The following is a 25210-nucleotide window of genomic DNA, read 5'->3' as shown; positions in this document are numbered from 1 at the left end:
CTCAGAAACTCGATAAAACAATTTGTCCACACTGTCAGGACAGACAAAAAAGTTCTTTTATTAGTGATACAGATACAGTTAAGACAGATAATTAGTTCGTTCATTCGATTGATGTGGCTTCTCAGCTTGCTCCATCGCCATTCGATGGAGGTTTTATTTCTTCTGAAAAAGGGGGAAAAACGGAATCGGAAGGAAAACTAGAAAGGAACAGAGTGCCCGCCCATGAAGACAAAAAAGAGACAAACTAGCAAATCCAGTTTCAAATATATATACCCTTTTACCTTCAGATATGTTAGAAACAGGCATGGGTAAACTTTGGCCCTCCAGATGTTTTGGGCTTTAACTCCCACAATTCCTAATAGCCTACCAGCTGTTAGGAATGGTGGGAGTTGAAGTCCAAAACACCCGGAGGGCCAAAGTTTGCCCATGCCTGTTCTAGTCTATATCAATAAGAATATTGATCTAGGCATCTTAGTGGACCATGAACTGAACCCGAGCCAAGAGTGTGATGTGGCGGCGAACGAGCCCAATGCGATCCCATTGCATGTCCTCAAGGGGGGAAGTATGGTTGCAGCAAATGGGGGGAACTCACCCCTCCTATATATAAATATATATATTTAGCCGGCTGCTAGGAATTGTGGGAATTGAAGACCAAAACACCAGGAGGGCCGAAGTTTGCCCATGCCTGGTTAGGAAGCATTAAAACGGTTACAAACAATTGTAAAGCCAAGAGCGGTACACTTTCAGTCATCTGTCTTCTGCGAGGGAACTTCCGAAAGAGGAGGAAGAAAAAAGCTGGGAAAAGAGGGAAGGAAATAAGTTAAATCTCTGTACAACGTCACGACTCGTTTCGGCGGAATTTACAAGCGGTTCGGAGCCAGGAAAGGGGCTGTTTTGAAATCCCCTGCCCGGCGCAAGCGAGAGGTTCTTCAACAGCATCGCAGACACATGGCGGGACACACCGCATTCAGTGCAAAACATTGATAACGGGGGAAAATTCAACAGCGCTGAAAATGTAAAGGAGATGAACCCTCTAACATTTCACAGCAGGGAAAAAAGGGATTTCAGGAAAGAATAGGTAAGCGGTGAGCCAACCAGAAAATGGGTGATGGGAAACCTCTGGCTTCCTCCTCCTCCTCTCTTTACGGATGACTCTTTGAACTAGGTTTGTAGGCGCCCAGGTCAGCCGAGGACAAAGGCGGGTGGAAGCGCGGGAATTTTGTAAAAGCAATGGAGGATACGGAAAGATCTCACAAATGAGAACACAAAAGTGTTTCTTTTTACAACGGGTGCCTTTTCTTTATGCTTTCCGTTCACCATACTATCAAGAGGCAAAGGAGGCAGAAAGATGGAACGTGCTTTCCAACCTCATTCGAAGAATCCAAGAAGGGCTGGGCATTAGCACCGCGGGTTAAACAGCCAGCTGCAGAAAACCTTGCCAATCGAAAGGTTGACAGTACAAGGCCCAGATTGGGGTGAGCTCCCAACGGTCAGCCCAGCTTCAGCTCACCTAGCAGTTAGAAAACAGCAATGTGAGTAGATAAATAGTTATAGCCTTGGCAGGGAGAGAATAAAAGGCGCCCATGCAGACAAGCCGGCGATTTGATTGGGAGAGCGTCTAAGGACAACAAAGCTCCTCAGCATGGAAGATGGAGCGACAGCACCTCCCAGTGACCGGAGTCAAGCACAGCCTCCAGATGCCGGAGATGGAAAAAGATGGGAAGCCTTTACCTCTGTTTGTGTACTGTCTGTCTTTGTTAATTGTATACTAACAGCACTGAATGTTTGCTATAGATGTGCACTATAATCAGCCCTGAGTCCCCTCGGGGAGATAGGGCGGAATATAAATAACGTATATTATTATTATTATTAAGTACTAATTTGACCCTTTGTTTTTGTATCCTCCAACTGGGAGATGAGATAGCAACAGCCTGTTAAGAGATGAGAAATGAAGAGATGTGGCACTAAATGCCACGGTCAAGACAGGCGAAGTTACGGATGAGGAGGAAGAGAGCCAACTGGGAAGGCAAAAGGCCCCTCTCCTCAATTTGCAACAATGAAAGGAACTGGAGGACGACGGAAGAGATTGGGAAAGGAGAGAGAGGGGAACAGGGGTGCTTCTGAATCCGTTGGGAAAGCGGAACATGAAGCAGGGATGCTCTAGCTCAGGGGGGAACCTATGGGGGAAACGAGTGCCTGATCCTCAATGAATAACAACTCTTTTATTGCTAGAGAGGAAACAACAGATACGGGGGATTTGATGGGGTGGGATAGGGCCAAGCTCCCTTCTGCATTGTGAATGGGAAACCCAAAACCAGCTGTGTTTCTAATCTAAGTGGACCTCAGAGAAGGCTGCATTAAAAGGGCCAAAATAAAAGTCTCATGCCATGGGGAGAGGGAGGTTAGAAATAAATATTATTATTATTACTATGTTTTGGAATCCACGAGGTCCTCTGTGTGTGAATGATTCAGGTTCTTTATAAGGGGTGGGACTGGGCTGTCCACAATGCCAACAATCGCTGCAAAAAAGGAGAGTCCCCCAAAGCAGACTCGAGGGGTCAAGTGTCCGCTCCAGTTTGGAAGCCATTGCCCCCTCTCCTCCCTAAGCATGGAACGCGTCACCTCGGAGGTCATCTGTCAAGAGGGATCAGATTGTGTGTTGCTGGCGAGAACAACTGGACACAACTGGCATGACAAAAAAGCGTGAATGGGGCAACAGGAGGATGAAACCGAGGGGTTTTTGGGAGAAGGGTTCTTTCTTTGTGGGATGGGGGAAACAATTGAGGCCCTTCTTAGACAGCCGTCTTGTCCAAATCCACTTTGACTGGAAGCGGGCCGGCCTCCTCTTCACCGTCGCGGTCGCCTCCGGCTGGGCAAATAGCCACCGCAATGACCGGGCGCAGAGAGAATGGCACGGGGCCGCCCAGATCATCCAGGAACTCCTTGTCTCCGTTGATGCTCAAGGGCTGGAAGGAAAGAAGAAGCAAGAATATATATACACACACACACCACATTGAGGGATGTCAAGAAGTGGGAAAATATACACATCATCATCATCATCATCATCATCATCATTTAATTACTTATTAATCGCCCTCCATCCGAGAATGCTCTAGGCGATTTACAGCTAAATTATAAAAGATAAAATACATACAAAAATTATGGCACCATTCATTCCCTCCTGACATAAGGCACCATTCAGTCCCTCCTGACAGATGGCCATTTAGCCTAGAATGGTACTTTATATATTTATCATCATCATCATCATGTGGTGGCAATGTAAATCGAAGATATTATGAAGATAAAGTTGGGACAAAAATCCCAGTATTGGTCCAAAGGTCCAACTCCATTCTGTTATCAAGGAAGGCACCATTCGATCCCCTCCAACAAATGGACATCCAACCTCAAAGACATTATCCGCTTCAAGGAGAAACAGGGCTATGCAATTAAAGACTTCTAGAGTTGGAAGAGAACCCCAAGGGCCATCCAGTCCAACCCCATTCTGTTATCAAGGAAGGCACCATTCAATCCCTCCTGACAGATGGCCATTTAGCCTAGAATGGTACTTTATATATTTATATCACTTTCCATATCCTGTAGCTGGTACAGATGATAGCAATAGTTTTTTTGGCCACGGAATATGTTGCTTCAGTGTCCTTCTCTGGAGATTTCGAAGCAGAGGCTGGATGGGCATCTGTTGGGAGGGATCATATTGTGTCTTCCTTAAAGGGGATGGCCTTTGGGGTGTCTTCCAACTCTTGGATTCTGTCTCTTTATCTATTTATCTTAAGGGGGTTGGACTGAATGGCCCTTGGGGTCTCTTCCAACCCTAGGATTCAATGATGCGATGTTTTTGAAAGCAGAGTCTGAATGGCCATCTGCCTGGAGGGATTTAATTGTGTCTTCCTGCCTGGGAGAAAGAGGTTGGATGGGATGGCCCTTTGGGGCTGCCTTCCAACTCAAGGATTCAATGATGCTATAGCCCTATTTTTTCTTGGACCTTCTAATACGTCTTTGAGGCTGGATGGCCATCTGTTGGGAGGGTTTGGACAGTGGCAGAATGGGGTTTGGCTGGATAGTCCTGGGGGGTCCCTTCCTATGAGAGTTTCCCATACCTGGGTCTTGATGTGCTGATCCGGGGCTGTCACCAGGCTGGCACAGCTCAGCCAGAGCATGACCACGACTGAGAGGAAAAGGCAAGCGGCCAGGATCCAGCGCGGCAGCCCCGAACGCCTGCAAATGTCAAAGACAATGATGGGGCTAAAGAGAGACCGTGGTAGATAAATGGAAAGCAAAAGGCCAAGGAGATTGTCTGCGGTGAGGAAAAGGGCCCATCGCTTCCAAAGGTGGACCACTGGAGGCTGGACTGGCTCTGAGTTTTAGTCCAAACTTCAGAAGGACTTTCCCACCTTACTACCATAGAACCAGCCGCAAAAGGATTTTTGGGCCCCAGAGCACCCTCTAGTGGACATGGGAGATATTGTGTTATGACACAGCCCATTTGATATGTAAGCTGACTTGGGTCCCAATAAGTAATGATAAAGATGATCCTGGTGTCTTGTTTTATAGGCCTGTTCCTGGATTTCTCTGGGCGCTGATTCATAAAATGGCACTGTATCCAGACCACATCAGCTCTAATTTCTTAGATATGGTTATCTATGGGCCAGCCAATGTTGTCCATGTGCCATGTTGTTATTCTGACTACGGCTTTCCAAATGGAAACAGCAGGAGCGCGGCATTAGCTGATCCGTTGCAGCTGCGTCCCGGACTGTCCGGCCGCCTGTTTCCCCGCCTCCGCCTTTGTCCTCAATTCCCCTTGTTCTTTCCCAGAAGGAGGACCGACCCAAATCCGCTCCTCCTCTGCCGCCGCCGCTGCCTCTTACTTGGACATGCATCCCAGGAAGTCGTGTTCCGGCGGCGCCGGGCTGTCCACAGGGGGCTGGCCTTTGCCTTGCATCTTGGCCTCTTCCACCGGAGGCCTTTCCAGCTTCTCCCGAAGACCTGGAGGAAGCAAAAGCAGGGAAGGCACTCTGTGTTTATTTATCCATCAGTTCATCCATCCTTGGGATCTCTCCCAGCACTATAATTCATTCTATCTATCTATCTATCTATCTCTCTCTCTCTCTCTCTCTCTCTCTCTCTCTCTCTCTATCTATCCACCCACCCACCCACCCACCCATTCCTTAATCTCTTTCTCTCTGTCCTGGCATCCATCTATCTATCTATCTATCTATCTATCTATCTATCTATCTATCAATCGATCGATCGATCGATTGACCTACCTACCTACCTACCTAAATCTTCATCTCTCCATCCATCCATCCATCCATCCATCATAGGGAGTCGACCTGGATGGCCATTGCATCTACCCATCCATCCATCCATCTTCGGGATCTCTCCCAGCTCTATGACTCTATGATTCTACAACTATCTATCCATTTGTCTGCCTGCCTGTCCATCCGCCCGCCCATCCGCCCATCCATCCATCCATCCATCCATTTTTGGGATCTCTCCCAGCTCTATGATTCTATCTATCTATCCATCCATCTTCAGGATCTCTCCCAGCTCTATGACTATGATTCTATCTATCCATCCATCCATCCATTGATCCATCCATCTTTGGGATCTTTCCCAGCTCTTTGAGCCTATCTATCTATCTATCTATCTATCTATCTATCTATCTATCTATCTATCTATCTATCCATCCATCCCTCCAGATATCTATCTATTCATCAATCCTGATATCTATCTATTTATCCTTCTAGCTATCCTTCTATCAATCCTTCCTTCCTTCCTTCCAGTTATCTATCTATCTATCTATCTATCTATCTATCTATCTATATCTCTACCTACCTACCCACCTACCTACCTACCCACTCACCCATGAGGAGCTTGTACTCTGCTGCCCTGGAGACGAGGATGCAGAATAATGGGTTCAAATTACAGGAAAGGAGATTCCACCAGAACATTATAAAGAACTTCCTAACTGCAAGAGCTGTTCAGCAATGGAACTCTCTGCCTTGGAGTGTGGTGGAGGCTCCTTCTTTGGAGGCTTTTAAACAGGAGCTGGATGGCCATCTGTCTGGGGTGCTTTGAATGCAATTTTCCTGCTTCTTGGCAGGGGGTTGGACTGGATGGCCCACCAAGTCTCTTCCAACTCTATGATTCTATCTATCTCCCCATCTCTCTCTCTATCTATCCATCCATCCATCTAGCATAGAGAGCCAAACTGGATGGTCCTTGTTATCATCTATCCATCTATCTATCTATCTATCTATCTATCTATCTATCTATCTATCCCTTTATCTCTCTCTTTATCCATATATCCATCCACCATAGGGAGTCAAAGCGCCCTTGCATCTATCTATCCATCTCTCTCTCTCTCTGCCCATCCATCTATCATAGGGACCTTCATTTATCCAGACTAGATAGTCTCTGTGGACCCTTCCAAACCTTTTGATTCTAGGACCGATCCCAAACCCAGCCTTTACCTGTGTGGGGCTTGAGGGTGTTTGCAGCTGACGGGGTCCACGCCTCCTCTGAAACCTCCAGCTTGGGCGCCTGGACCTCTGGGACGGGATATTCAATCTCTGGCTGAGACTGAGGGCAAAAGAGACACAAAAAGAGGTTTGAATGCGCAACCAACAAGCCGGAATTGGAGCCAGGAAAAGTCGTGAAAGAGGTCAGCGCAGTCTAGGGCACTGGAATCCAAAATACATAACCTATCTTGCTTTCCTGCTTCCTTCCTTCCTTCCTTCCTTCCTTCCCTCTCTCTTTTTTTCCTTCCCTTCCCTCCCTCCTTCTATTAATACATCCTTCCCTCCTTCATTCCTCCTCCCCCTCCCTTCCTCCTCACTATCTTCCTCCCTTCCTTCCCTCCTTTTCTTCCCTTCCCTTCCTTCCCTCCTTCTATCCATCCATCCTTTTCTCCTTCCCTCTCTCCTTTCCACCCTTCCTCCCTCTCTCCATTTTCTCCTTCCTTTCTTCCCTCCCTCATTTCTTCCATCTAGCCATTAATTCTACTCTTTTTCCCTCCTTCCTTTCCACTCTTCCTCCCTCTTCCTCGCTCTTTGCCTTCCTTTCCTCTTTCTTTCCTTCTTCCTTTCCTCCCTCCTGCCTTTCATTCATCCACCCATTCCTCCTTCCTTCTCTCCCTCCTTTTCTTTCCTTCCATCCTCACTTCTTTTTCTTTTCTTCCCTTGCTCCCTCCATCCTTCTATCCATCCTTCCCGCCGGACTTCCTTTCCTCCTTCTATCCATTAATCCTTTCCTCCTTCCTCCCTTCCTTCCATCCATCCCTCCCTCCCTTCTTCCTTTCCTCCCTTTAATCTCTCTCTCTCTCTGTTGCTCTTCATTCCATGGGGGGGGGGGGGAGGAACCTTTAATTTTGTATGTATTTAATTTACTGTATTTATATATCGCTTTTCTCACCCCTGGGGGGACTCAATGTGGTTTCCAACATAAGCATGGCAAAATTCAATGCCGAAGATACATGTGAAAAACCAGAACCAAAAAAAAAAAATCAAACAATAACATATAAGTATATATTAAAACTAGTAAAACCATAATAAACCATGAAACACAGGCAACACTGCGATATTAAGACACAGAATTAAAACATATTCGTACATATTACTTTACAGCCTGGCCACGTTTACAGTTGTTTACCGTCATTGTTTGATGAGTGCTGATTTAGTTGAGTTTCAGTTGTTGTTTTGTATGCCTATATGTTTTATTTACTTATTTACTCTATCTGTATTCCGCCTTTCTCTGCCCCAAAGAGGACTCAAATACAGAGTCTGCCTCCTGCCCGGATCAACAGCTGTTTCAATACATTGCAATGTTTTAGTGCTAAACTTGTAAATACAGGAATTACTACATAACGTTACCATGTATTGAATTGCTTTTTCTGTCAATTTCTTGTAAAACATGATGTTTTGGTGCTTAATTTGTAAAATCATAACACAATTTGACACTGAATAGGCTTTTCCTGAATCCCTCCTTATTATTCAACATCCTGTCAGATCCCCAAAATCTGGAGGACAGCAAGAGTCATCGCCATCTTGAAACCAGGCAAAGACCATAATGATCCAAAAAGCTACAGACCAATCTCCCCGTTGTGCTACCTTTACAAAGTTCAAGAGAGACTTATTTTGCATAGAATTATGAAAAAAATAGACCCCTGTCTGATCCCACAGCAAGCTGGCTTCAGGAAAGGCAGAAGCTGCACATCGCAAGTGCTGAACCTGACTCAGCACATAGAAGATGGCTTTGAAAGGCAGCAGATCACAGGAGCTGTCTTCATAGACCTGTCAGCAGCCTATGACACTGTCAACCACTGCCTCCTCCTGAGAAAAATGTATAATATCACAAAGGATCACCATCTCACCCGCCTCATAGGAAACCTGCTACTAAACAGGAGCTTTTTTGTTGAGTTCCAGGGCCAGAGAAGCAAATGGCGGAAATAGAAGAACGGCCTGCCTCAGGGGAGTGTGCTTGCTCCATCCATGTTCAACATTTACACAGATGACCAGCCACTGCCAGAAGGGACAGAGAGTTTCATCTATGCTGATGATCGTGCCATTACTGCTCAAGCAGGGAGCTTTGAGATGGTTGAACAGAAGCTCTCCGAAGCTCTAGGTGCTCTTACTGCCTATTACAGGGAAAACCAACTGATCCCTAATCCATCTAAAACACAGACATGTGCTTTTCACCTTAAGAACAGACAAGCATCCCGAGCTCTGAGGATTACCTGGGAAGGAATCCCACTGGAGCATTGCAGCACACCCAAATACCTGGGAGTCACTCTGGGCCGTGCTCTGACCTACAAGAAGCACTGCCTGAATATCAAGCAAAAAGTGGGTGCTAGAAACAATATCATACGAAAGCTGACTGGCACAACCTGGGGATCACAACCAGACACAGTGAAGACATCTGCCCTTGCGCTATGCTACTCTGCTGCTGAGTACGCATGCCCAGTGTGGAACACATCTCACCACGCTAAAACAGTGGATGTGGCTCTTAATGAGACATGCCGCATTATCACGGGGTGTCTGCGCCCTACACCACTGGAGAAATTACACTGCTTAGCCGGTATTGCATCACCTGACATCCGCCGGGAAGTAGCAGCCAATAGTGAAAGGACCAAGGCAGTGACATCTCCAGCTCACCCTTTGTTTGGGTATCAGCCAGCACGTCAACGACTTAAATCAAGAAATAGTTTTCTAAGATCTACAAAGACACTCACTGGAACACCTCAGCAAGCGAGAGTCCAAAAGTGGCAGGCTCAAACCCAGAACCGCAATCAATGGCTGATACCAAATGAGAGACTCCCCCCTGGGCACACAGAAGACTGGGCGACTTGGAAGGCGCTGAACAGACTGCGCTCTGGCACCACTAGATGCAGAGCCAACCTCAAGAAATGGGGCTACAAAGTGGAATCCACGACATGTGAGTGTGGAGAAGAGCAGAAGATCGCAGAATTCAAAACGATCTTGACAGATTAGAGAGATGGGCCAAAACTAACAAAATGAAGTTCAACAGTGACAAATGCAAGATACTCCACTTTGGCAGAAAAAATGAAATGCAAAGATACAGAATGGGGGACGCCTGGCTCGAGAGCAGTACGTGTGAAAAAGATCTTGGAGTCCTCGTGGACAACAAGTTAAACATGAGCCAACAATGTGATGTGGCGGCAAAAAAAGCCAATGGGATTTTGGCTTGCATCAATAGAAGCACAGTGTCTAGATCTAAGGAAGTAATGCTACCCCTCTATTCTGCTTTGGTTAGACCACATCTGGAATATTGTGTCCAATTCTGGGCACCACAATTCAAGAGAGATGTTGACAAGCTGGAAAGTGTCCAGAGGAGGGCGACTAAAATGATCAAGGGTCTGGAGAACAAGCCCTATGAGGAGCGGCTTAGGGAACTGGGCATGTTTAGCCTGAAGAAGAGAAGGCTGAGAGGAGATATGATAGCCATGTATAAATATGTGAGAGGAAGCCACAGGGAGGAGGGAGCAAGCTTGTTTTCTGCTTCCTTGGAGACTAGGACACGGAACAATGGCTTCAAACTACAAGAGAGGAGATTCCATCTGAACATTAGGAAGAACTTCCTGACTGTGAGAGCCGTTCAGCAGTGGAACTCTCTGCCCCGGAGTGTGGTGGAGGCTCCTTCTTTGGAAGCTTTTAAGCAGAGGCTGGATGGCCATCTGTCAGGGGTGATTTGAATGCAATATTCCTGCTTCTTGGCAGGGGGTTGGACTGGATGGCCCATGAGGTCTCTTCCAACTCTATGATTCTATGATTCTATGATTCTATGATTCTAAACCACTGACCACCTGCTGCAATGCAACCTGAGCCCTGCCACATGAACAATGGAGGACCTTCTTGCAGCAACACCAAGGCACTCCAAGTGGCCAGATACTGGTCAAAGGACATTTAATCAACTACTAAGCTTGCAAACTTTGTGCTTTGTCTGTTTGTTTGTTTTGTTAAAAATGTAATACAACTGTCTGGTTGCTCCTGACACGATAAATAATAAATAGCCTGTTTAGGTTGGGTAAGTGAGACTCTACTGTAACTGTATTTTAAATTGTGTTTCATTCTATGTTCTGTTTTTAGGCACCGCGTGTAAGCCGGCCCAAGTTCCTTCAGGGAGATGGAGGCGGGATACAAGAATAAAGTTATTATCAAAGTTACTATAAACATAAAAATCACATAATCTATTCCAATTGGCAATTGTACATATTCCCTATTTGTTTATAACAACAACAACAATCTTTATTTATACACCACCACCATCTCCCCAATGGGGACTCGGAGCGGCTTACATGAGGCCAAGCCCAGCAGTACATTACAACAAAATAAAACCAAACAGAAAAATAAACAACCCGATAAAAACAATAAAACATAAGAATACAATAAAAACAATACAACACTAATACAATGCAAAATCAATCCCAAGGGTGGGCCCCCTGTACAAGTTAAAAAGATACAAACTCAGGATGAGATCGGGATAAAAAAGAAATGCTTGTATGGGAAAAGTTCATAGGAGACGGAATAGTGGAGACAGGCCTTCAAACAGGCAGGGGGAAGTACAATATGAGGACAATCCTTATGGGAGGGCAAACAAAAGGAAATATCAGATCATTCGCCAAAGGCACAACGCAAGAGCCAAGTTTTGAGATCCTTCTTGAAGGCTACTAAGGTGGGGGGCTTGCCTAATCTCACCAAGCAATGAGTTCCAGAGTTGGGGGGCCACTAACCAAAGGCTTGATCCCACAGCCATGTCTTTGCTTTCTTTCTGAAGGCCAAGAGGGAGGGGGCTGATTGGATTTCACTGGGGAGGGAGTTCCAAAGCCAAGGGGCCACCCCTGCATATAAGCAAATGAAAAACTCCACCTTCATCCCAACTGTCACTGCCCTCATTCAGAGGGAGAGAAGGAAAAAAACAGGCAAAGCTTCATTATGTCTAAGCCAAGGAGTAGATGGAAGGCCCTCTCACCATCCCAATTGTCACTGGCTTTGCCTATAAGCAAATGAAAGACTCCACAGGCAAAGCTTCATTATGTCTAAGCCAAGGAGTAGATGGAAAGTTCCACATTCCCCCCAATTTTTCCAGACTCCAGCTCCCAGCATCCCCAAACAACCTCTATTTTCTTTCTTTGAGCCCTTTTCTCTCTTTTTGCCAACCCTTTTCAGCTTTGAAACTAGGTTAGGGTGAATTGCGGCTTGATATTGCTGGGCAACCATAGACCATCAGCCCCAAGAATGGTAAAGGAGAAATAGTGGGACTCTCTGTATCTACTGGGGCTTGGACCCCCAAATCTGTGGTTGTTCCAGAATCATGATATAAAAAGATGGCACCCTAACAGGTTCACCTGAAAGACCACGACTTTCCCATCGTCCGCCTGAAGGTAGAAGGTCCAGGTGGAGGATATGAAGCTCTGAGCCGAGCTAACAATATCATTACAGAAGTTGGAGACTAAGTCGAAGACGGAGAATGGAGCCGGCTTCGGATCCTGTGCCTAGGAAACAACAAAGAAATAATAACAACAGTAACAACTACAACAATTGAATACTCATTTAAGCATTACTATTATTGTTGTTGTTTACTAGGACCCCCCACCCCTACACTGTTGCAACTCTATGATAACTTCTAGCAGGAAAATATGCCATCGAATCACATAGCAAATTGCAAGTGGCAGGTAAGTCAAACCCTGGATACTCAATGGCTTTTGGTCTCCATAGAATGATCCACTTACCTTTTCTTCTAGGCTTTCTGTCACTGGCATCTGGGTCCTGCATCCAGTCAAGCAGCCAAACTGTTCCTCTCCACCCAGGTAAGCTTCCATGCAGGCTTCAGCACCCGAGACGGAAGGGAAGAGGGTATGAGAAGAAGGATAAGAGGAACGAGGAGAAAGAGAAGAGGAGGCAGGTGAAGCTCCATTATGTCTAAGCCAAGGAGTAGTAGATGGAAGGCCCTCTCACTGTCTGACACTGGCTTTGCCTAGAAGCAAATGAAAGGCTCCACCTTCATCCCAACTGTCACTGCCCTGACTCAGAAGGAGAGAAGAAAGAGGGAAAGCTCCATTATGTCTAAGCCAAGGAGTAGATGGAAGGCCTTCTCACCATCTCAACTGACACTGGCTTTGCATAGAAGCAAATGAAAGACTGTCCCTCCATTCCAACTGTCACTGCCCTGACTCAAAGGGAGAGAAGAGGAGACAGGCAAAGCTCCATTATTTATAAATCCTGTGGGAGAAGAGTGATGAGGAGAAAGACAAGAGGAGGCAGGTAAAGCTCCATTATGTCTAAGCCAAGGAGTAGTAGATGGAAGGCCCTCTCACCATATCGTCACTAGTTTGGCCTAGATGCAAATGAAAGCATCCCTCCATCCCAACCATCCCAACTGTCATTGCCCTGACCCACAGGGAGAGAAGAAGAGACAGACAAATGCTGTTATGCCTAAGCCAAGGACCAGGTGAATCGTTCACCATCCCTCCCAACTGCCACTGGCTTTGTCTAAAAGCAAATGAAAGGCTCCACCTCCATCCCAACTGTCACTGTCTCATCCACAGATCGATGGTCCTCTATCCCTCTGCCACTGCCCTGATCTCAGAAGGAGAGAAGAGGATATGGGTAAAGCTCCATTATGTCTAGGGAGCAGGTGAAAGGTCCTCCGTTCATCCCAACTGCCACTGCCCTGGCCGATGCGGGAGAGAGGAAGAGAAGATGGGCCCAGCTACATCATGCCTATGCCTACACCTTCTCTCCATCTCAACTGCCACTGCCCTGACTTCGAAGGAAGAGAAGAGTGAAAACTCCATTATACCTAGGCCTAAAAACAAACAAAGGCCTCATCCCAACTTCCACAGCCCTAGCCAGGAAGGAGATAAGAAAAACAAGCAAAGCTCTGTTATGTCTAAGCCAAGGAGCCGATGGATGTTTCTCTGTCCCTCCCAACTGCCACTGGCTTTGCCTAAAATCAAATGAAAGACTCCAGCTTCATCCCAACTGTCACTGCCCTCAGAGAAAAAGAAGAGGAGACATGCAGAGCTCCATTATTTCTAAGTCCTGAGGGAAAAGAGGAACGAGGAGAAAGAGAAGAAGAGGCAGGTAATGCTCCATGATGTCTAAGCCAAGGAGTAGTAGAAGGAAGCCCAGAAGAAGATGGAAGGAAGGCCCATCTTCCACCCCATGAGGGAGAGAAGTGGAGGAAAGACCTTCTCCCCATCCCAACTGCCACTGCTTTGTCCACAGAGAAGTGATATGTCATGACATCTAAACCAAAGAGCAGATGGAAGGTCATCCATTTCTCCAACTGTCACTGCTTTGTCCTCAGAGGGAGGGAAGACGAGGCAGGCCCAGCTCCATCATAGCTAGGCTCAGATCCCAACACTGGACCTATCATCTTGTTACTGGGACTAAGTCTCTGGGAATCCTGTTTAGCCAAGAAAACCCACTCTTTTCACCTCATAGAAAAGCCCCACAGGACAGGTTCATATTAAACTCTCCATAATCTCATTCATAGGCTTGAGCGGTTTCGTTCGTTAATTTCGTAATTCGTTATTAATTCGTATTTAAATTAGCTTACGATCCAAGATTGAGCCATGCAGGAATAGTGTGAGGAGTAAATTGGATTCGAAACAATTTTTTCAATTTATTTCGTAATTATTTCGTAATTATTTTCGCATGTCTGGTGCAAGTTTTATAGTTGTTGTTTGTTTTATCACACCAACAGTCAACAACAGAGGGAGAGGGAAGCTTCAGAAGTTCCCCCTGTGCCATTTGGAGGTTTTTTTAGCATATTGCGCACTTGCGTCCGCCATTAACGAATCGATTCGTAATTATACGAAATTTCGTAAATTTCGAAATTTTTAAAAGGAAAATTTCGGAATTCTTTAAAAAAACGAAATGCGATGGACCCCTAAAAACGAAACGAGTTTAGAAACAAATTTTTCCGTTGTTACCCAAGCCTACACACATATATATACACACACAAGCAAAACATCGTAGGAATTGAGTGACGGCTCCCACAGACTCTGATCTGCTCGTCTTTTGGATGATGGGAACATCATAGAGTCCCCACCTGTGCTTTGCATTATCAGAATCTGTAGCAGAAGCTCCACAAACACCAGGGAGATGACAACGCTAAGTGGAGGAAGGGGGTCTGGACAGTGTCTCAGAGCAGGAAGTGTGTGTGTGTTTTTGTGGAGGGGAAGCATCAAAGCAGGGAGGAGGGAAGGAAGCCCGGGCAAGATCCGCAGATGCGGCTACATCTCTCTCACCTGATTCACACTCGGCTTGGGTCGCATTCAGCTCCACGGTGGCGTCCACAAAATGACAGATGGAAAACAGCCGGCAGCCCCGGTAACAGGCATTGAAAACGGCATCCTGGAGTGGAGGGAATTAGGTGCAGAAAGATTACGGTTTAATATATATGTGTGTGTGTTTACCTTGTAGAACAATACATTATCCCCTGTATTCCCAGACACTTGAGAGCCACAGATTCAACACCTAGGGCTTAAAAAATCCCAAAAGTAAACCTTGATTTTGCCACATTAATATCAGGGATACCATTGGCATATCATAATGTAATAATACTAATATATGTAATGTAATAATACTAATATATTATGTATAATATTAATAATGTTGCAATATTATATATTATATATACTACAACTTATGATATAGTACAATATATTTTATAATACTAATCTATATAAATAAAAATGTAATGTTCGTTTGTGGGATTAACACAACTCAAAAACCACTGGACAAATTGACACCAAATTTGGACAGCATACACCTAACAACCCAATGTATGTCCTTCACTCAAAATTTTTTGATTTTCTCATTTGGGGGTTGTAGTTGCTGGGATTTATAGTTCACCTACAATCAAAGAGCGTTCTGAACTCCACCAATGATGGCATTGAACCAAACGTGGCACACAGGACTCCCGTGACCAACAGAAAACACTACAAGGGTTTGGTGGGCATTGACCTTGAGTTTGGGAGTTGTAATTCACCTACATCCAGAGACCACTGTGGACTCAAACAATGATGGATCTGGACCAAACTTGGCACAAATATTCTATATGCCCAAATCTGAACACAGATGGAGTTTGGGGGAAATAGACCTTGACATTTGGAATCTGTAGTTACTGGGATTTATAGTTCACCTACAATCAAAGAGCATTCTGAACCCCACAAACGAGAGAATTGGGGCAAACCTCCTACACAGAACCCCAATGACCAACAGAAAATACTTAAGGCCATCCAGTCCCACTGCCTTCACCAGGACAAGAAAACGTAATCAAAGCCCTCCTGACAAAGAGCCATCCAGCCACAGATATAAATAAATATATATGTTTCACACACAGAGAGATATAGTATCATAGATTTGAAAGGGACCCCTAAAGAAGGACAATAATATGTTGAATGTTCCAGTGTGGGCAAACTAGACAATCTCCACATCAACAACAAGAAATACTGTTTACCCTCAAGCATAAAGAAATTACATGTATTAGAAACCAACACTTTCTCATTACTTTATTTTCCAGATCACCATTCTGGGCCACAGCAACGCGTGGCAGGGGACAGCTAGTGGTATTCCACTGTATTATACTGGAAGTTCAGGGCCAGAGAAACAGATGAAAAAAACAGAAGAATGGCCTTCCTCAGGGGAGCGTGCTTGCTCCATCAATGTTTAACATTTACACAAATGACCAGCCACTACCAGAAGAGACAGAGAGTTTTATCTATGCAGATGATCGTGCTATTACCGCTCATGCAGGAAGCTTTGAAATGGTTGAACAGAAGCTCTCTGAACCCTTAGGTGCTCTTACTGCCTATTACAGGGAAAACCAGCTGATTCCTAATCCATCTAAAACACAGAAATGTCCTTTTCACTTTAAGAACAGACAAGCATCTTGAGCTCTGAGGATCACCTGGGAAGGAATCCCACTGGAGCATTGCAGCGCACCCAAATACCTGGGAGTCACCCTGGACCGTGCTCTGATTTATTTATTTATTTATTATTATTTCTCGCATTTCTATCCCATCCTTCTCAACCCCCGAAGGGGGACTCAGGACAGCTTACAATGGGCCCCATTCCGAAGCCATTACATAACAAATTACAAAATTAAAACCACAATTAGACATAAAAGCATAATTAACAATACATAAGCACTGCTTGAATATCAAGCAAAAAGTGGGTGCTAGAAACAATATCATACAAAAGCTGCCTGGCACAACCTGGAGATCACAACCAGACACAGTGAAGACATCTGCTCTTGTGCTGTTATATTCTGCTGCTGAATAAGCATGCCTAGTGTGGAACACATCCCACCATGTTAAAACAGTGGATGTGGCTCTTAATGAGACATGCTGCATTATCACAGGATGTCTACGCTCAACACTGCTGGAGAAATTATACTGTTTAGCCCGTATTGCACCACCTGACATCCATCGGGAAGTAGCAACCAGTCATAAAAGGACCAAGGCAGTGACATGTCCGGCCCATCCTCTGTTCAAATATCAGCCAGGAAGCCAGTGCCTTAATTCAAGAAACAGCTTCCTAAGATCTACAGAGATACCCGTATATTCCGGCATATAAGACAACTGGGCGTATAAGATGACCCCGAACTTTTCCAGTTAAAATATAGAGTTTAGGATATACTCTATATATCCTATAGGGGCTGTATAATACTACCCCTCTTCCAACGCACACCAAATAAATTTTTTTAAAGCATCTGATTTGATTTCAATATGGTAATTTTCCTATTACTGTACCTCCTTCTCTGCCTCTCAGATCTCGCACATGCGCACCCGCACCGCTTCACTGCAGTCTTCAGGAGCGAGATCTGAGAGGCAGAGGAGGAGGTATGGTAATAGGATACAAGGGCGGGCCAGACAGGTAAAAGAGGTGTGCTTTTCTGGGCCCAGAGCCACTCTATCTCTTTTTTCCATTCCCGGGCGCCCCAGATGCCTGAAGCTTGCTCCGCCATTCACTTACATCTTCCTGGTGAGGCACCCCTTCACCTCACCATCGGGACCGCATTAAGTCTACAAATCCTGATGAATGGATTTTCTTCTACCGACCTGTACAGCGTTGCCCTCAATAATTTCATACAGTTGCTGCATACGGCAGGGACACGACCACTGTCATTTTTGAGCTCCTATCACCATATGCAGCAACCACAGATTCTCCAATCTGATTGGCAGTTTTAGCACCCGCTCTATAAGACGACTCCTGGCGTATAAGACGACTCCCGTGTATAAGAATACCCCCGTGTATAAGGCTACCCCCATGTATAAGGCTACTCCCGCTTATAAGACTACTCCCGTGTATGATTACCCCGCGTATAAAACGACCCCTGACTTTTGAGAAGATTTTCTTGGGTTAAAAAGTAGTCTTATACACCAGAATATATGGTACTTGCAGGAACACCTCAGCAAGCGAGAGTCCAAAAGTGGCAGGCTAAAACCCAAAATTGCAATCAGTAGCTGAGACCAGGTAAGAAGCTCCTTCCTGGGCACAGAGAAGACCGGGCAACTTGGAAGGCGCTGAGCGAACTGCTCTGGCACCATGAGATGCAGCGCTAACCTTAAGAAATGGGGCTACAAAGTGGAGTCCACCACATACGAGTATGGAGAAGAGCAAACCACAGACCACCTATTACAATATACAGCCTGAGCCTTGCCACATGCACACTGGAGGACCTTCTTATAGCAACACCAGAGGCACTCCAAGTGGCCAGCTTCTAGTTAAAGAACATTTAATATAATGTCAAGTTTTTAACTTCGTTTGTGTCTTTTTAAATACATTATAACTATACCCACAATTCGATAGTGACACAATAAATAAGTACAGGCAATTCCCAAGTTACGAACAAGAGAGGTTTGGTAAATTTGTTCTTAATCTGAATTTGTTTTAAAGTTGAAACAGGTATAGCTTTTCAGTGTAAGATTCAGTGGAGACCACTTTTTCCCATAATAATATTTTTTTCACCCTTTATATAGAGCCTCTTTGTTTCCTTTATTGGTACAATTAGAGGTTTGGCTCCAGGATTGTGGATGCTTAAGTCCCGTGATATAGTAATAGTGTAGGAAATGATTATCATATTAATTTATGATGATAGCCAACGTCTATTTGGACTGTACTTGAGCAAAAAGTCTGCTTTAGTCTAGCAGCTCAGACACAAACATACAAGGCATGGGGATGTTTGCATCCCATAAAGACAATGCCCAAGTATGGTCAATGAGAAGGAAAAAGGATCATTTTTCCTCATCCTCACGCCAACCCTACAATCCTTCAACCCTAAAAACAGGCAGATTGCACCAACACCTGAAGAAGAACAACATTATTTATGAACTGTTTTGAGAGCGGGTGACCTCAAAAGCTGGGAATCTCCATCTTTGGAGGTTTTGAAACAGGGGGTGGGTGGATATTATTATTAATAATAATAATATAATAATATTATTAATAGCCTGCTTTTTCTCACCACAAAGGAGACCCGAAGCGGCTTATTTTAAAAACATTTCATTAAAACTATACTAACTTGAGATATAGATATATATCAGACCAAGATTTTACTCTATCTATCTATCACACACATACACACACATTATTTACCTATAAAATGGGCAATATGTATGCATGTATGTATGTTTGTACCACAAAGGCTCCTCCATGGCTTGATGGATCTGGACCAGGTTTAGCCCACAGACCCTCTGGTCCAAAATTAAAATAATGGGGGTTTTAAAAATTTCAAAACCCACCTCTTTCAGACCCAGAGAAGAGAGAAAGCAAAGGAACAAAGCGGATTGGCTGTGGCTAGGTGAAGTGGCCGTCTGTGATGTCACTGGGAAGGAAAGGGAGTGAAGGGGATTGGCTGCTAGAGATGATGTGTAGATGAAGGAGGAAGTAAGGGAGGAGAAAAAAGGATGGATGGAAGGGAAAGCAAAGGGGCAAAGTTATAAGGAAACTGAAGGAAGGAAAGAGGAAGGGAATGAAGGATAAAAAGAAGAAGGGGAAATGGAAGGAAGGAGGAAAGGAAGGAAGGAACAAAGGGAGGGAAGGAAGGGAGGGAAGGAAAAGAAGAAGGCAAAGGATTGGAGAAGGAAGAAAGAATGGAAGGAAGGAAAGAGAAAAAAAGGATGGAAAGAAGGTGAAAGGAGGAGTGGATGGAAGGGAAAAGAAGGATGCGTGGAAGAGAAAGCAAAGGGGGAAAGGTATAAGGAGATTGAAGGAAAGAAAGAAGGAAGGGAAAGAAAAGGATGAGAAAAAGAAGAAAAAAGATTGGGGAAGGAAGGCAGGCAGGCAGGAAGGAAGGAAGGAAGGAAGAAAAAAGGAAGGAAGAAAGTTAAAAGGAAGGGTGGATGGGAGGAAGGAAGGAAGAAAAAGGAAAAAAGGAAAGGTAAGAGGGAAAAAGAAAGGAAAGAGAAAGTGAAGGAGGAAAGGAAGAAACAAAGGGGGGAAGGAAGAAAGTAAAGGAAGGGAAAAACAAGGGAAAGGATTGGAGAAGGGAGGAAGGGGAAAAAAGGATGGAAGGAAGTTAAAAGGAAGGATGACTGATGGATGAAAGAAAGGAAAGGGGAAAGATAAGAGGGGAAGGAAGGAAGGAAAAAGGAAGGAAGGAAGGAGAAAAGGAAAGGAAGAGAAAAAGAGGGAAAGCATTGGAGAAGGAAGGAAGGAAGGAAGGAAGGAAGGAAGGAAGGAAGGAAGGAAGGAGAAAGGAAAAAAGAAAAAGGATGGAAGGAAGTTAAAAGGAAGGATGCATGGAAGAAGGAGAAAGGAAAGATAGGAGGGGATAGAAGGAAGGAAGGAAAGAGGAAGGAAGGCAGGAATGAAGGAAGGAAGGAGGGAGGGTAGGAAGGAACAAAGAGAGGGAAGGAAGGAAGGAAAGGAAGAGAAAAAGAATGGCAAAGGTTGCAGAAGGAAGGAAGGAAGAATGGAAAAAAGGAAAGAAAAAAGGATGGAATGAAGTTAAAAGGAAGGACTGATGAAAGGTGAAAGGAAGGATGGATGGAAGAGAAAGCAAAGGGGAAAAGGTATGAGGAGATTGAAGGAAGGAAAAGACAGAAGGAAAGAGGAAGGGGAGGAAAGGAAAGAAAGAAGAAGCGAAAGAGGACAAAAGGAGGAAAGGAAGGAAAGAAGGAAAGAAAAGGGGAAGGGAAGGAAGAGAAAAATGGAAAGGATTGGGGAAGGAAGGAAGGAAGGAAGGAAGGAAGGAAGGAAGAGAAAGGGGAAAGGTAAGAAGGGTTGAAGGAATGAGTAAAGGTAGGAAGAAAGGAAAGGAAGCAAAAAATAAGGGAGAGGATTGGAGAAGGAAGGAAAGAAAGGGGGAAAGGTAATAGGGGTTGAAGGAAAGGAAGGAAGGAAGGAAGGAAGGAAGGAAGGAAAGAGGAAGAGAAGGAAGGAGGAAAGGAAAGAACAAAGGGAGGGAAGGGAAGGGAAGGAAGAGAAAAAGAAGGAAAGGGATTGGAGAAGGAAGGAAGGAAAAGGAAAGGTATGAGGGGATTGAAGGAAAGGAAAGAAGGAAGGACAGAAGAAGGAAGTGTAGGAAGGAACAAAGAGAGGGAAGAAAGAAAGAAAAGGAAGAGAAAAAGAAAGGAAAGGATTGGAGGAGGAAGGAAGAGAAAGGAAAGTGGGAAAAGGTATGAGGGGATTGAAGGAAAGTATGAGAAAGAAGGGAAGGGAAGATAAAGGAAGGGATGAAAGAAGGGAAGGGGAAGAAAGAAAAAGAAGGAAAAAGAAAGGAAAGAATGAAGAGAATGGGGGGGGGGGGGGTTGTATGAGGGAATGGCAGGTTCACATATTTCCCAAGAGTGAAACTAATAAATTAAGTTTTGAAATTAACCAAAAATGCAAAGCAATACAGAATTTGACATACATTATAGAGAATTATATCACACCAATTTCTCTTCTGCTGCCTTCCTGCCCAATTAAAACCATACAGAATAATAAAAGAAATGCGTTCCTTTATAGAGAATGCATATATCCATAAAGAGAGAGTAATAAAAAGGATGGCTGCATGCCATGCTCTTCTCTCTCTGAAAATATATGAAACCGTATTACTAAATCTCACAGATATACACACATAAATATGCACACATATATGTATGTGTGTATACAACACACACATATATACACACACACACACACACACACATGTATTTATATATTTAAATATATACATGGATATATTTCTTGTTCCTCTCTCTCAAAATATAAGGGTTAGTACGTGTCTTGTGGCCAAATTTGGTGGCAATTCATCCAGGGAATTTTGAGTTATGTCACTCAAAACGAACAGAGCATTTATACACACACACACACACATATCTTATTGCATATTTATACACACACATATATCTGTATAAGTGGATATCTCTGCCACATACACATTTTCACTTTTATTGTGTGTGTGTGTGTGTGTATATATATATATATATACACACATATATACATACACATACACTTACACAAATATGGATATGTCTTATATATGTCGTATATATCCGTGTGTGCATATATATACACACACATATGGATATATCATATATACATCTTTTTTTGTCGTGTCAGGAGTGACTTGAGAAACCGCATACATCATATTGATACACACACGCACACATATATACATACATACACATATGATTCAGAGATATACGGAGATCCAAGAAGGATGGATATATCTTGTTCCTCTCCCTCTCAAAAAGATATGAAATCATATTACAGTATATATATATATATATATATATATATATATATATATATATATATATATAAAATTCATATATTCATCAAAAGAGACCAGGAAAGGATAGATATCCCTCATTGCTCTTCTCAAAAGGTACAAAATCATGCGCACACACACACAAATACATATCCATACTGCATATCTATGATCCTCATATTAAAAAGCAGCAATCCTGAAAGGATGGGGCTTTGTCTTGTCCTTCTCCCTGCCTAAAACATACAAAATGATATAATCCATATACTTCTACAGAGGGATCAAGAGAGGAGAGATATGTGCATCTATCTATCTATCTATCCATCTATTTATTTTAATAATACTTGAAATCAGATCTTACACACAAGCACACACACACACCCTTCCTGTACTGCCTATACTCCAAAGGCAGAGCTATTGAACATGGAGAAAACCAAAGTGCTCTTCCAGCAGTCACCAGCCAATCCCTCTCCAATGCCAGAAATACAGCTTAATGGTGTAACATTAGAAAATGTTGACCATTTCCACTCCCTTGGCAGCTACCTCTCCACCAAAGTCAACACTGACACTGAAATACAACCCCGCCTGAGCTCTGCAAGTGCAGCATTTTTTCCGAATGAAGCAGAGAGTGTTTGAGGACCGGGACATCCGTAGGGACACCAAGGTGCTTGTTTATAAAGCTATTGTCCTCCCAACACTGCTATATGCCTGCAAAACGTGGAGTATCTACAGACGTCACATGCAACTCCTAGAACGATTCCATCAGCGCTGCCTCTGGAAAATCCTGCAAATTTCTTGGGAAGACAAGTGGACAAATGTCAGCGTGCTGGAAGAAGCAAAGACCAGCAGCAGCACTGAAGCGATGGTCCTCTGCCATCAACTCCACTGGACCGGCCATGTTGTCCAGATATCCAACCACTGTCTCCCAAAGCAGTTGAGATACTCCGAACTCGAAAACGTAATGTTAGTGGGCAGGAAAAGAGATTTAAAGATGGTCTTAAAGCCAACCTTAAAAACTCTGACATAGACACCGAGAACTGGGAAGCCTTGGCCCTTGAGCACTCCAGCTGTAGGTCAGCTGTGACCAGCAGTGCTGTAGAATTTGAAGGGGCACGAATGGAGAGCGAAAAAGAGAAACGTGCCAAGAGGAAGGCGCATCAAGCCAAACCCAAACCGATGTCCTCACTGCAGGAGAAGATGCAGATCAAGAATAGGGCTCCACAGTCACCTACGGACCTACCACCAGTACACTGATCTTGGAAGACTATCCTACTCGGACAAGGAGGGATCGCCTAAGTAAGTAAGCCTAAAACATACGACATCATATAGTCCATATATTCCTACAGAGGGATCAAGAGAGGAGAGATGTGTGCATATATTTATTTATATATATTTATCTTCATAATACTTGAAATCAGACCTTACACACACGCGTGCACACACCCTTCCTACACTGCAGAGCTCCTAATAATAATAATAATAATAATAATAATAATAATAATAATAATAATAATAATATGGAGCTCTGACTTTGGATTATAGGCCTGATAGATAGGGCTAGATGGTGTGTTTTCCCTCCCTCCCTCCTTCAAGGGAGGCATCATGTGCATCTTCTTCTCCTTCTGCACAAGGAGGCAGGAGGCGGCCTGTTCCCTCCCCTGCAGCCCTTTCTCTCAATGGCACAATGGCTCCAAGAGGGGGCCGGCTCCCCTTCTTCCGGCGGCCCTTGGATGGGGGTGGATGTACCTGACTCTCCCCGGGAGGGGCTCCAGGGTTCCGGAGGCTTCGGACGCAGCGCTCCCGGCAAGCCGAGAGGTCGCCCAGCTGCCCGGCGAAGGGGTCTTCCGGAGGGGCGGACAAGGAGGCGGAGGCGGCCAAAGCAGCCGCCAGGAGGAGGGCGGCAACGGGAGGCCCAGCAGCCATGGCCGGCCCGAGACTCCCGATGCAAAGGGCGAGGGGAAGACGGAGGCGAAGGCAGGCAGGGAAGGAGGGAGGGAAGGAAGGAGGGCGGGAGGCGCAGCGTTGCAGGCTGGGAAAGAGGAATGAGCTGGGAGGGACCCCCAAGGGCCATCTAGTCCAACCCGGAAGGACACAATGCGATCCCTCGCGACAGATGGCCAGCCACTCTCATAGATATCACAAGGTTCATGGAGAAATAGGGATACAGAATGTTAGAAGGGACCCCCTAAGGCCAGCCACTGCAACCCTTTTCTGCCACCATCCAAACCCTCCCCAACAGATAACCATCCAGCCTCATCGATATTATAAGCAGAAGGGGCAATAGAGTCCTAGAGTTGGAAAGGACCCCCAAAGGCCATCCAGTCCAACCCCCTTCTGCCACCATCCAAATACTCCCGACAGATGACCATCCAGCTTCATCGATATTACAAGCACAAGGGGCAATAGAGTCCTAGAGTTGGAAGGAACTCCCTAAGGCTATCCAGTCCAACCCCCGTCTGCCACCATCCAAACCCTCCTGACAGATGACCATCCAGCTTCATCGATATTACAAGCACAAGGGGCAATAGAGTCCTAGAGTTGGAAGGAACTCCCTAAGGCTATCCAGTCCAACCCCCGTCTGCCACCATCCAAACCCTCCTGACAGATGACCATCCAGCCTCATCGATATTATAAGCAGAAGGGGCAATAGAGTCCTAGAGATGGAAGGGACTTCCAAAGGCCATCCAGTCCAACCCCTTCTGCCACCATCCACACCCTCCCGACAGATGACTATCCAACCTCATCAATATTACAAGCAGAAGGGGCTATAGAGTCCTAGAGTTGGAAGAGACCCCCAAAGACCATCCAGTCCAACCCCCTCATGCCACTATCCAAACCCTCCTGACAGATGACCATCCAACCTCATTCATATTATAAGCAGAAGGGGCAATAGAGTACTAGAGTTGGAAGGGACCCCCAAATGCCCCACAGTCCAACCCCCTTCTGCCATCATCCAAACCCTCCTGAC

At 44.9% G+C, this 25210-nt stretch overlaps 1 protein-coding gene across 1 annotated transcript; it reads right to left on the bottom strand.

Annotated features, from left to right (window-relative positions):
- Positions 1-38: 38 nt before the first annotated feature.
- On the bottom strand, positions 39-24271 carry TMEM59L (transmembrane protein 59 like). Its single transcript, XM_067473390.1, has 8 exons — positions 23989-24271; positions 14792-14897; positions 12266-12360; positions 11882-12028; positions 6492-6600; positions 4884-5001; positions 4116-4233; positions 39-2966 (listed from the first exon to the last, which is right to left on the bottom strand). The coding sequence occupies exons 1-8, from the start codon at positions 24163-24165 to the stop codon at positions 2793-2795; spliced, it is 1044 nt and encodes a 347-aa protein (XP_067329491.1). The 5' UTR covers positions 24166-24271; the 3' UTR covers positions 39-2792.
- Positions 24272-25210: the final 939 nt, after the last annotated feature.

This window comes from Anolis sagrei, chromosome X (genome assembly GCF_037176765.1).
Source record: "Anolis sagrei isolate rAnoSag1 chromosome X, rAnoSag1.mat, whole genome shotgun sequence".
Classification (NCBI taxonomy): Eukaryota; Metazoa; Chordata; class Lepidosauria; order Squamata; family Dactyloidae; genus Anolis; species Anolis sagrei.
The sequence above is the reverse complement of the archived record's forward strand: the minus strand, read 5'-3'. Positions and strand labels throughout refer to the sequence as shown.

What these genes read in the sequence shown, in the direction of transcription:
- TMEM59L (XM_067473390.1), bottom strand. Translation starts at nt 24,165, where the DNA reads ATGGCTGCTGGGCCTCCCGTTGCCGCCCTCCTCCTGGCGGCTGCTTTG. An exon ending in GGAAAGTCGTGGTCTTTCAG is followed by an intron (nt 6,601 to 11,881) that starts GTGAACCTGTTA and finishes TTTTGCCCTCAG; the next exon opens with TCTCAGCCAGAGATTGAATA. An exon ending in ATCAGCACATCAAGACCCAG is followed by an intron (nt 2,967 to 4,115) that starts GTATGGGAAACT and finishes CTTTCCTTCCAG; the next exon opens with CCCTTGAGCATCAACGGAGA.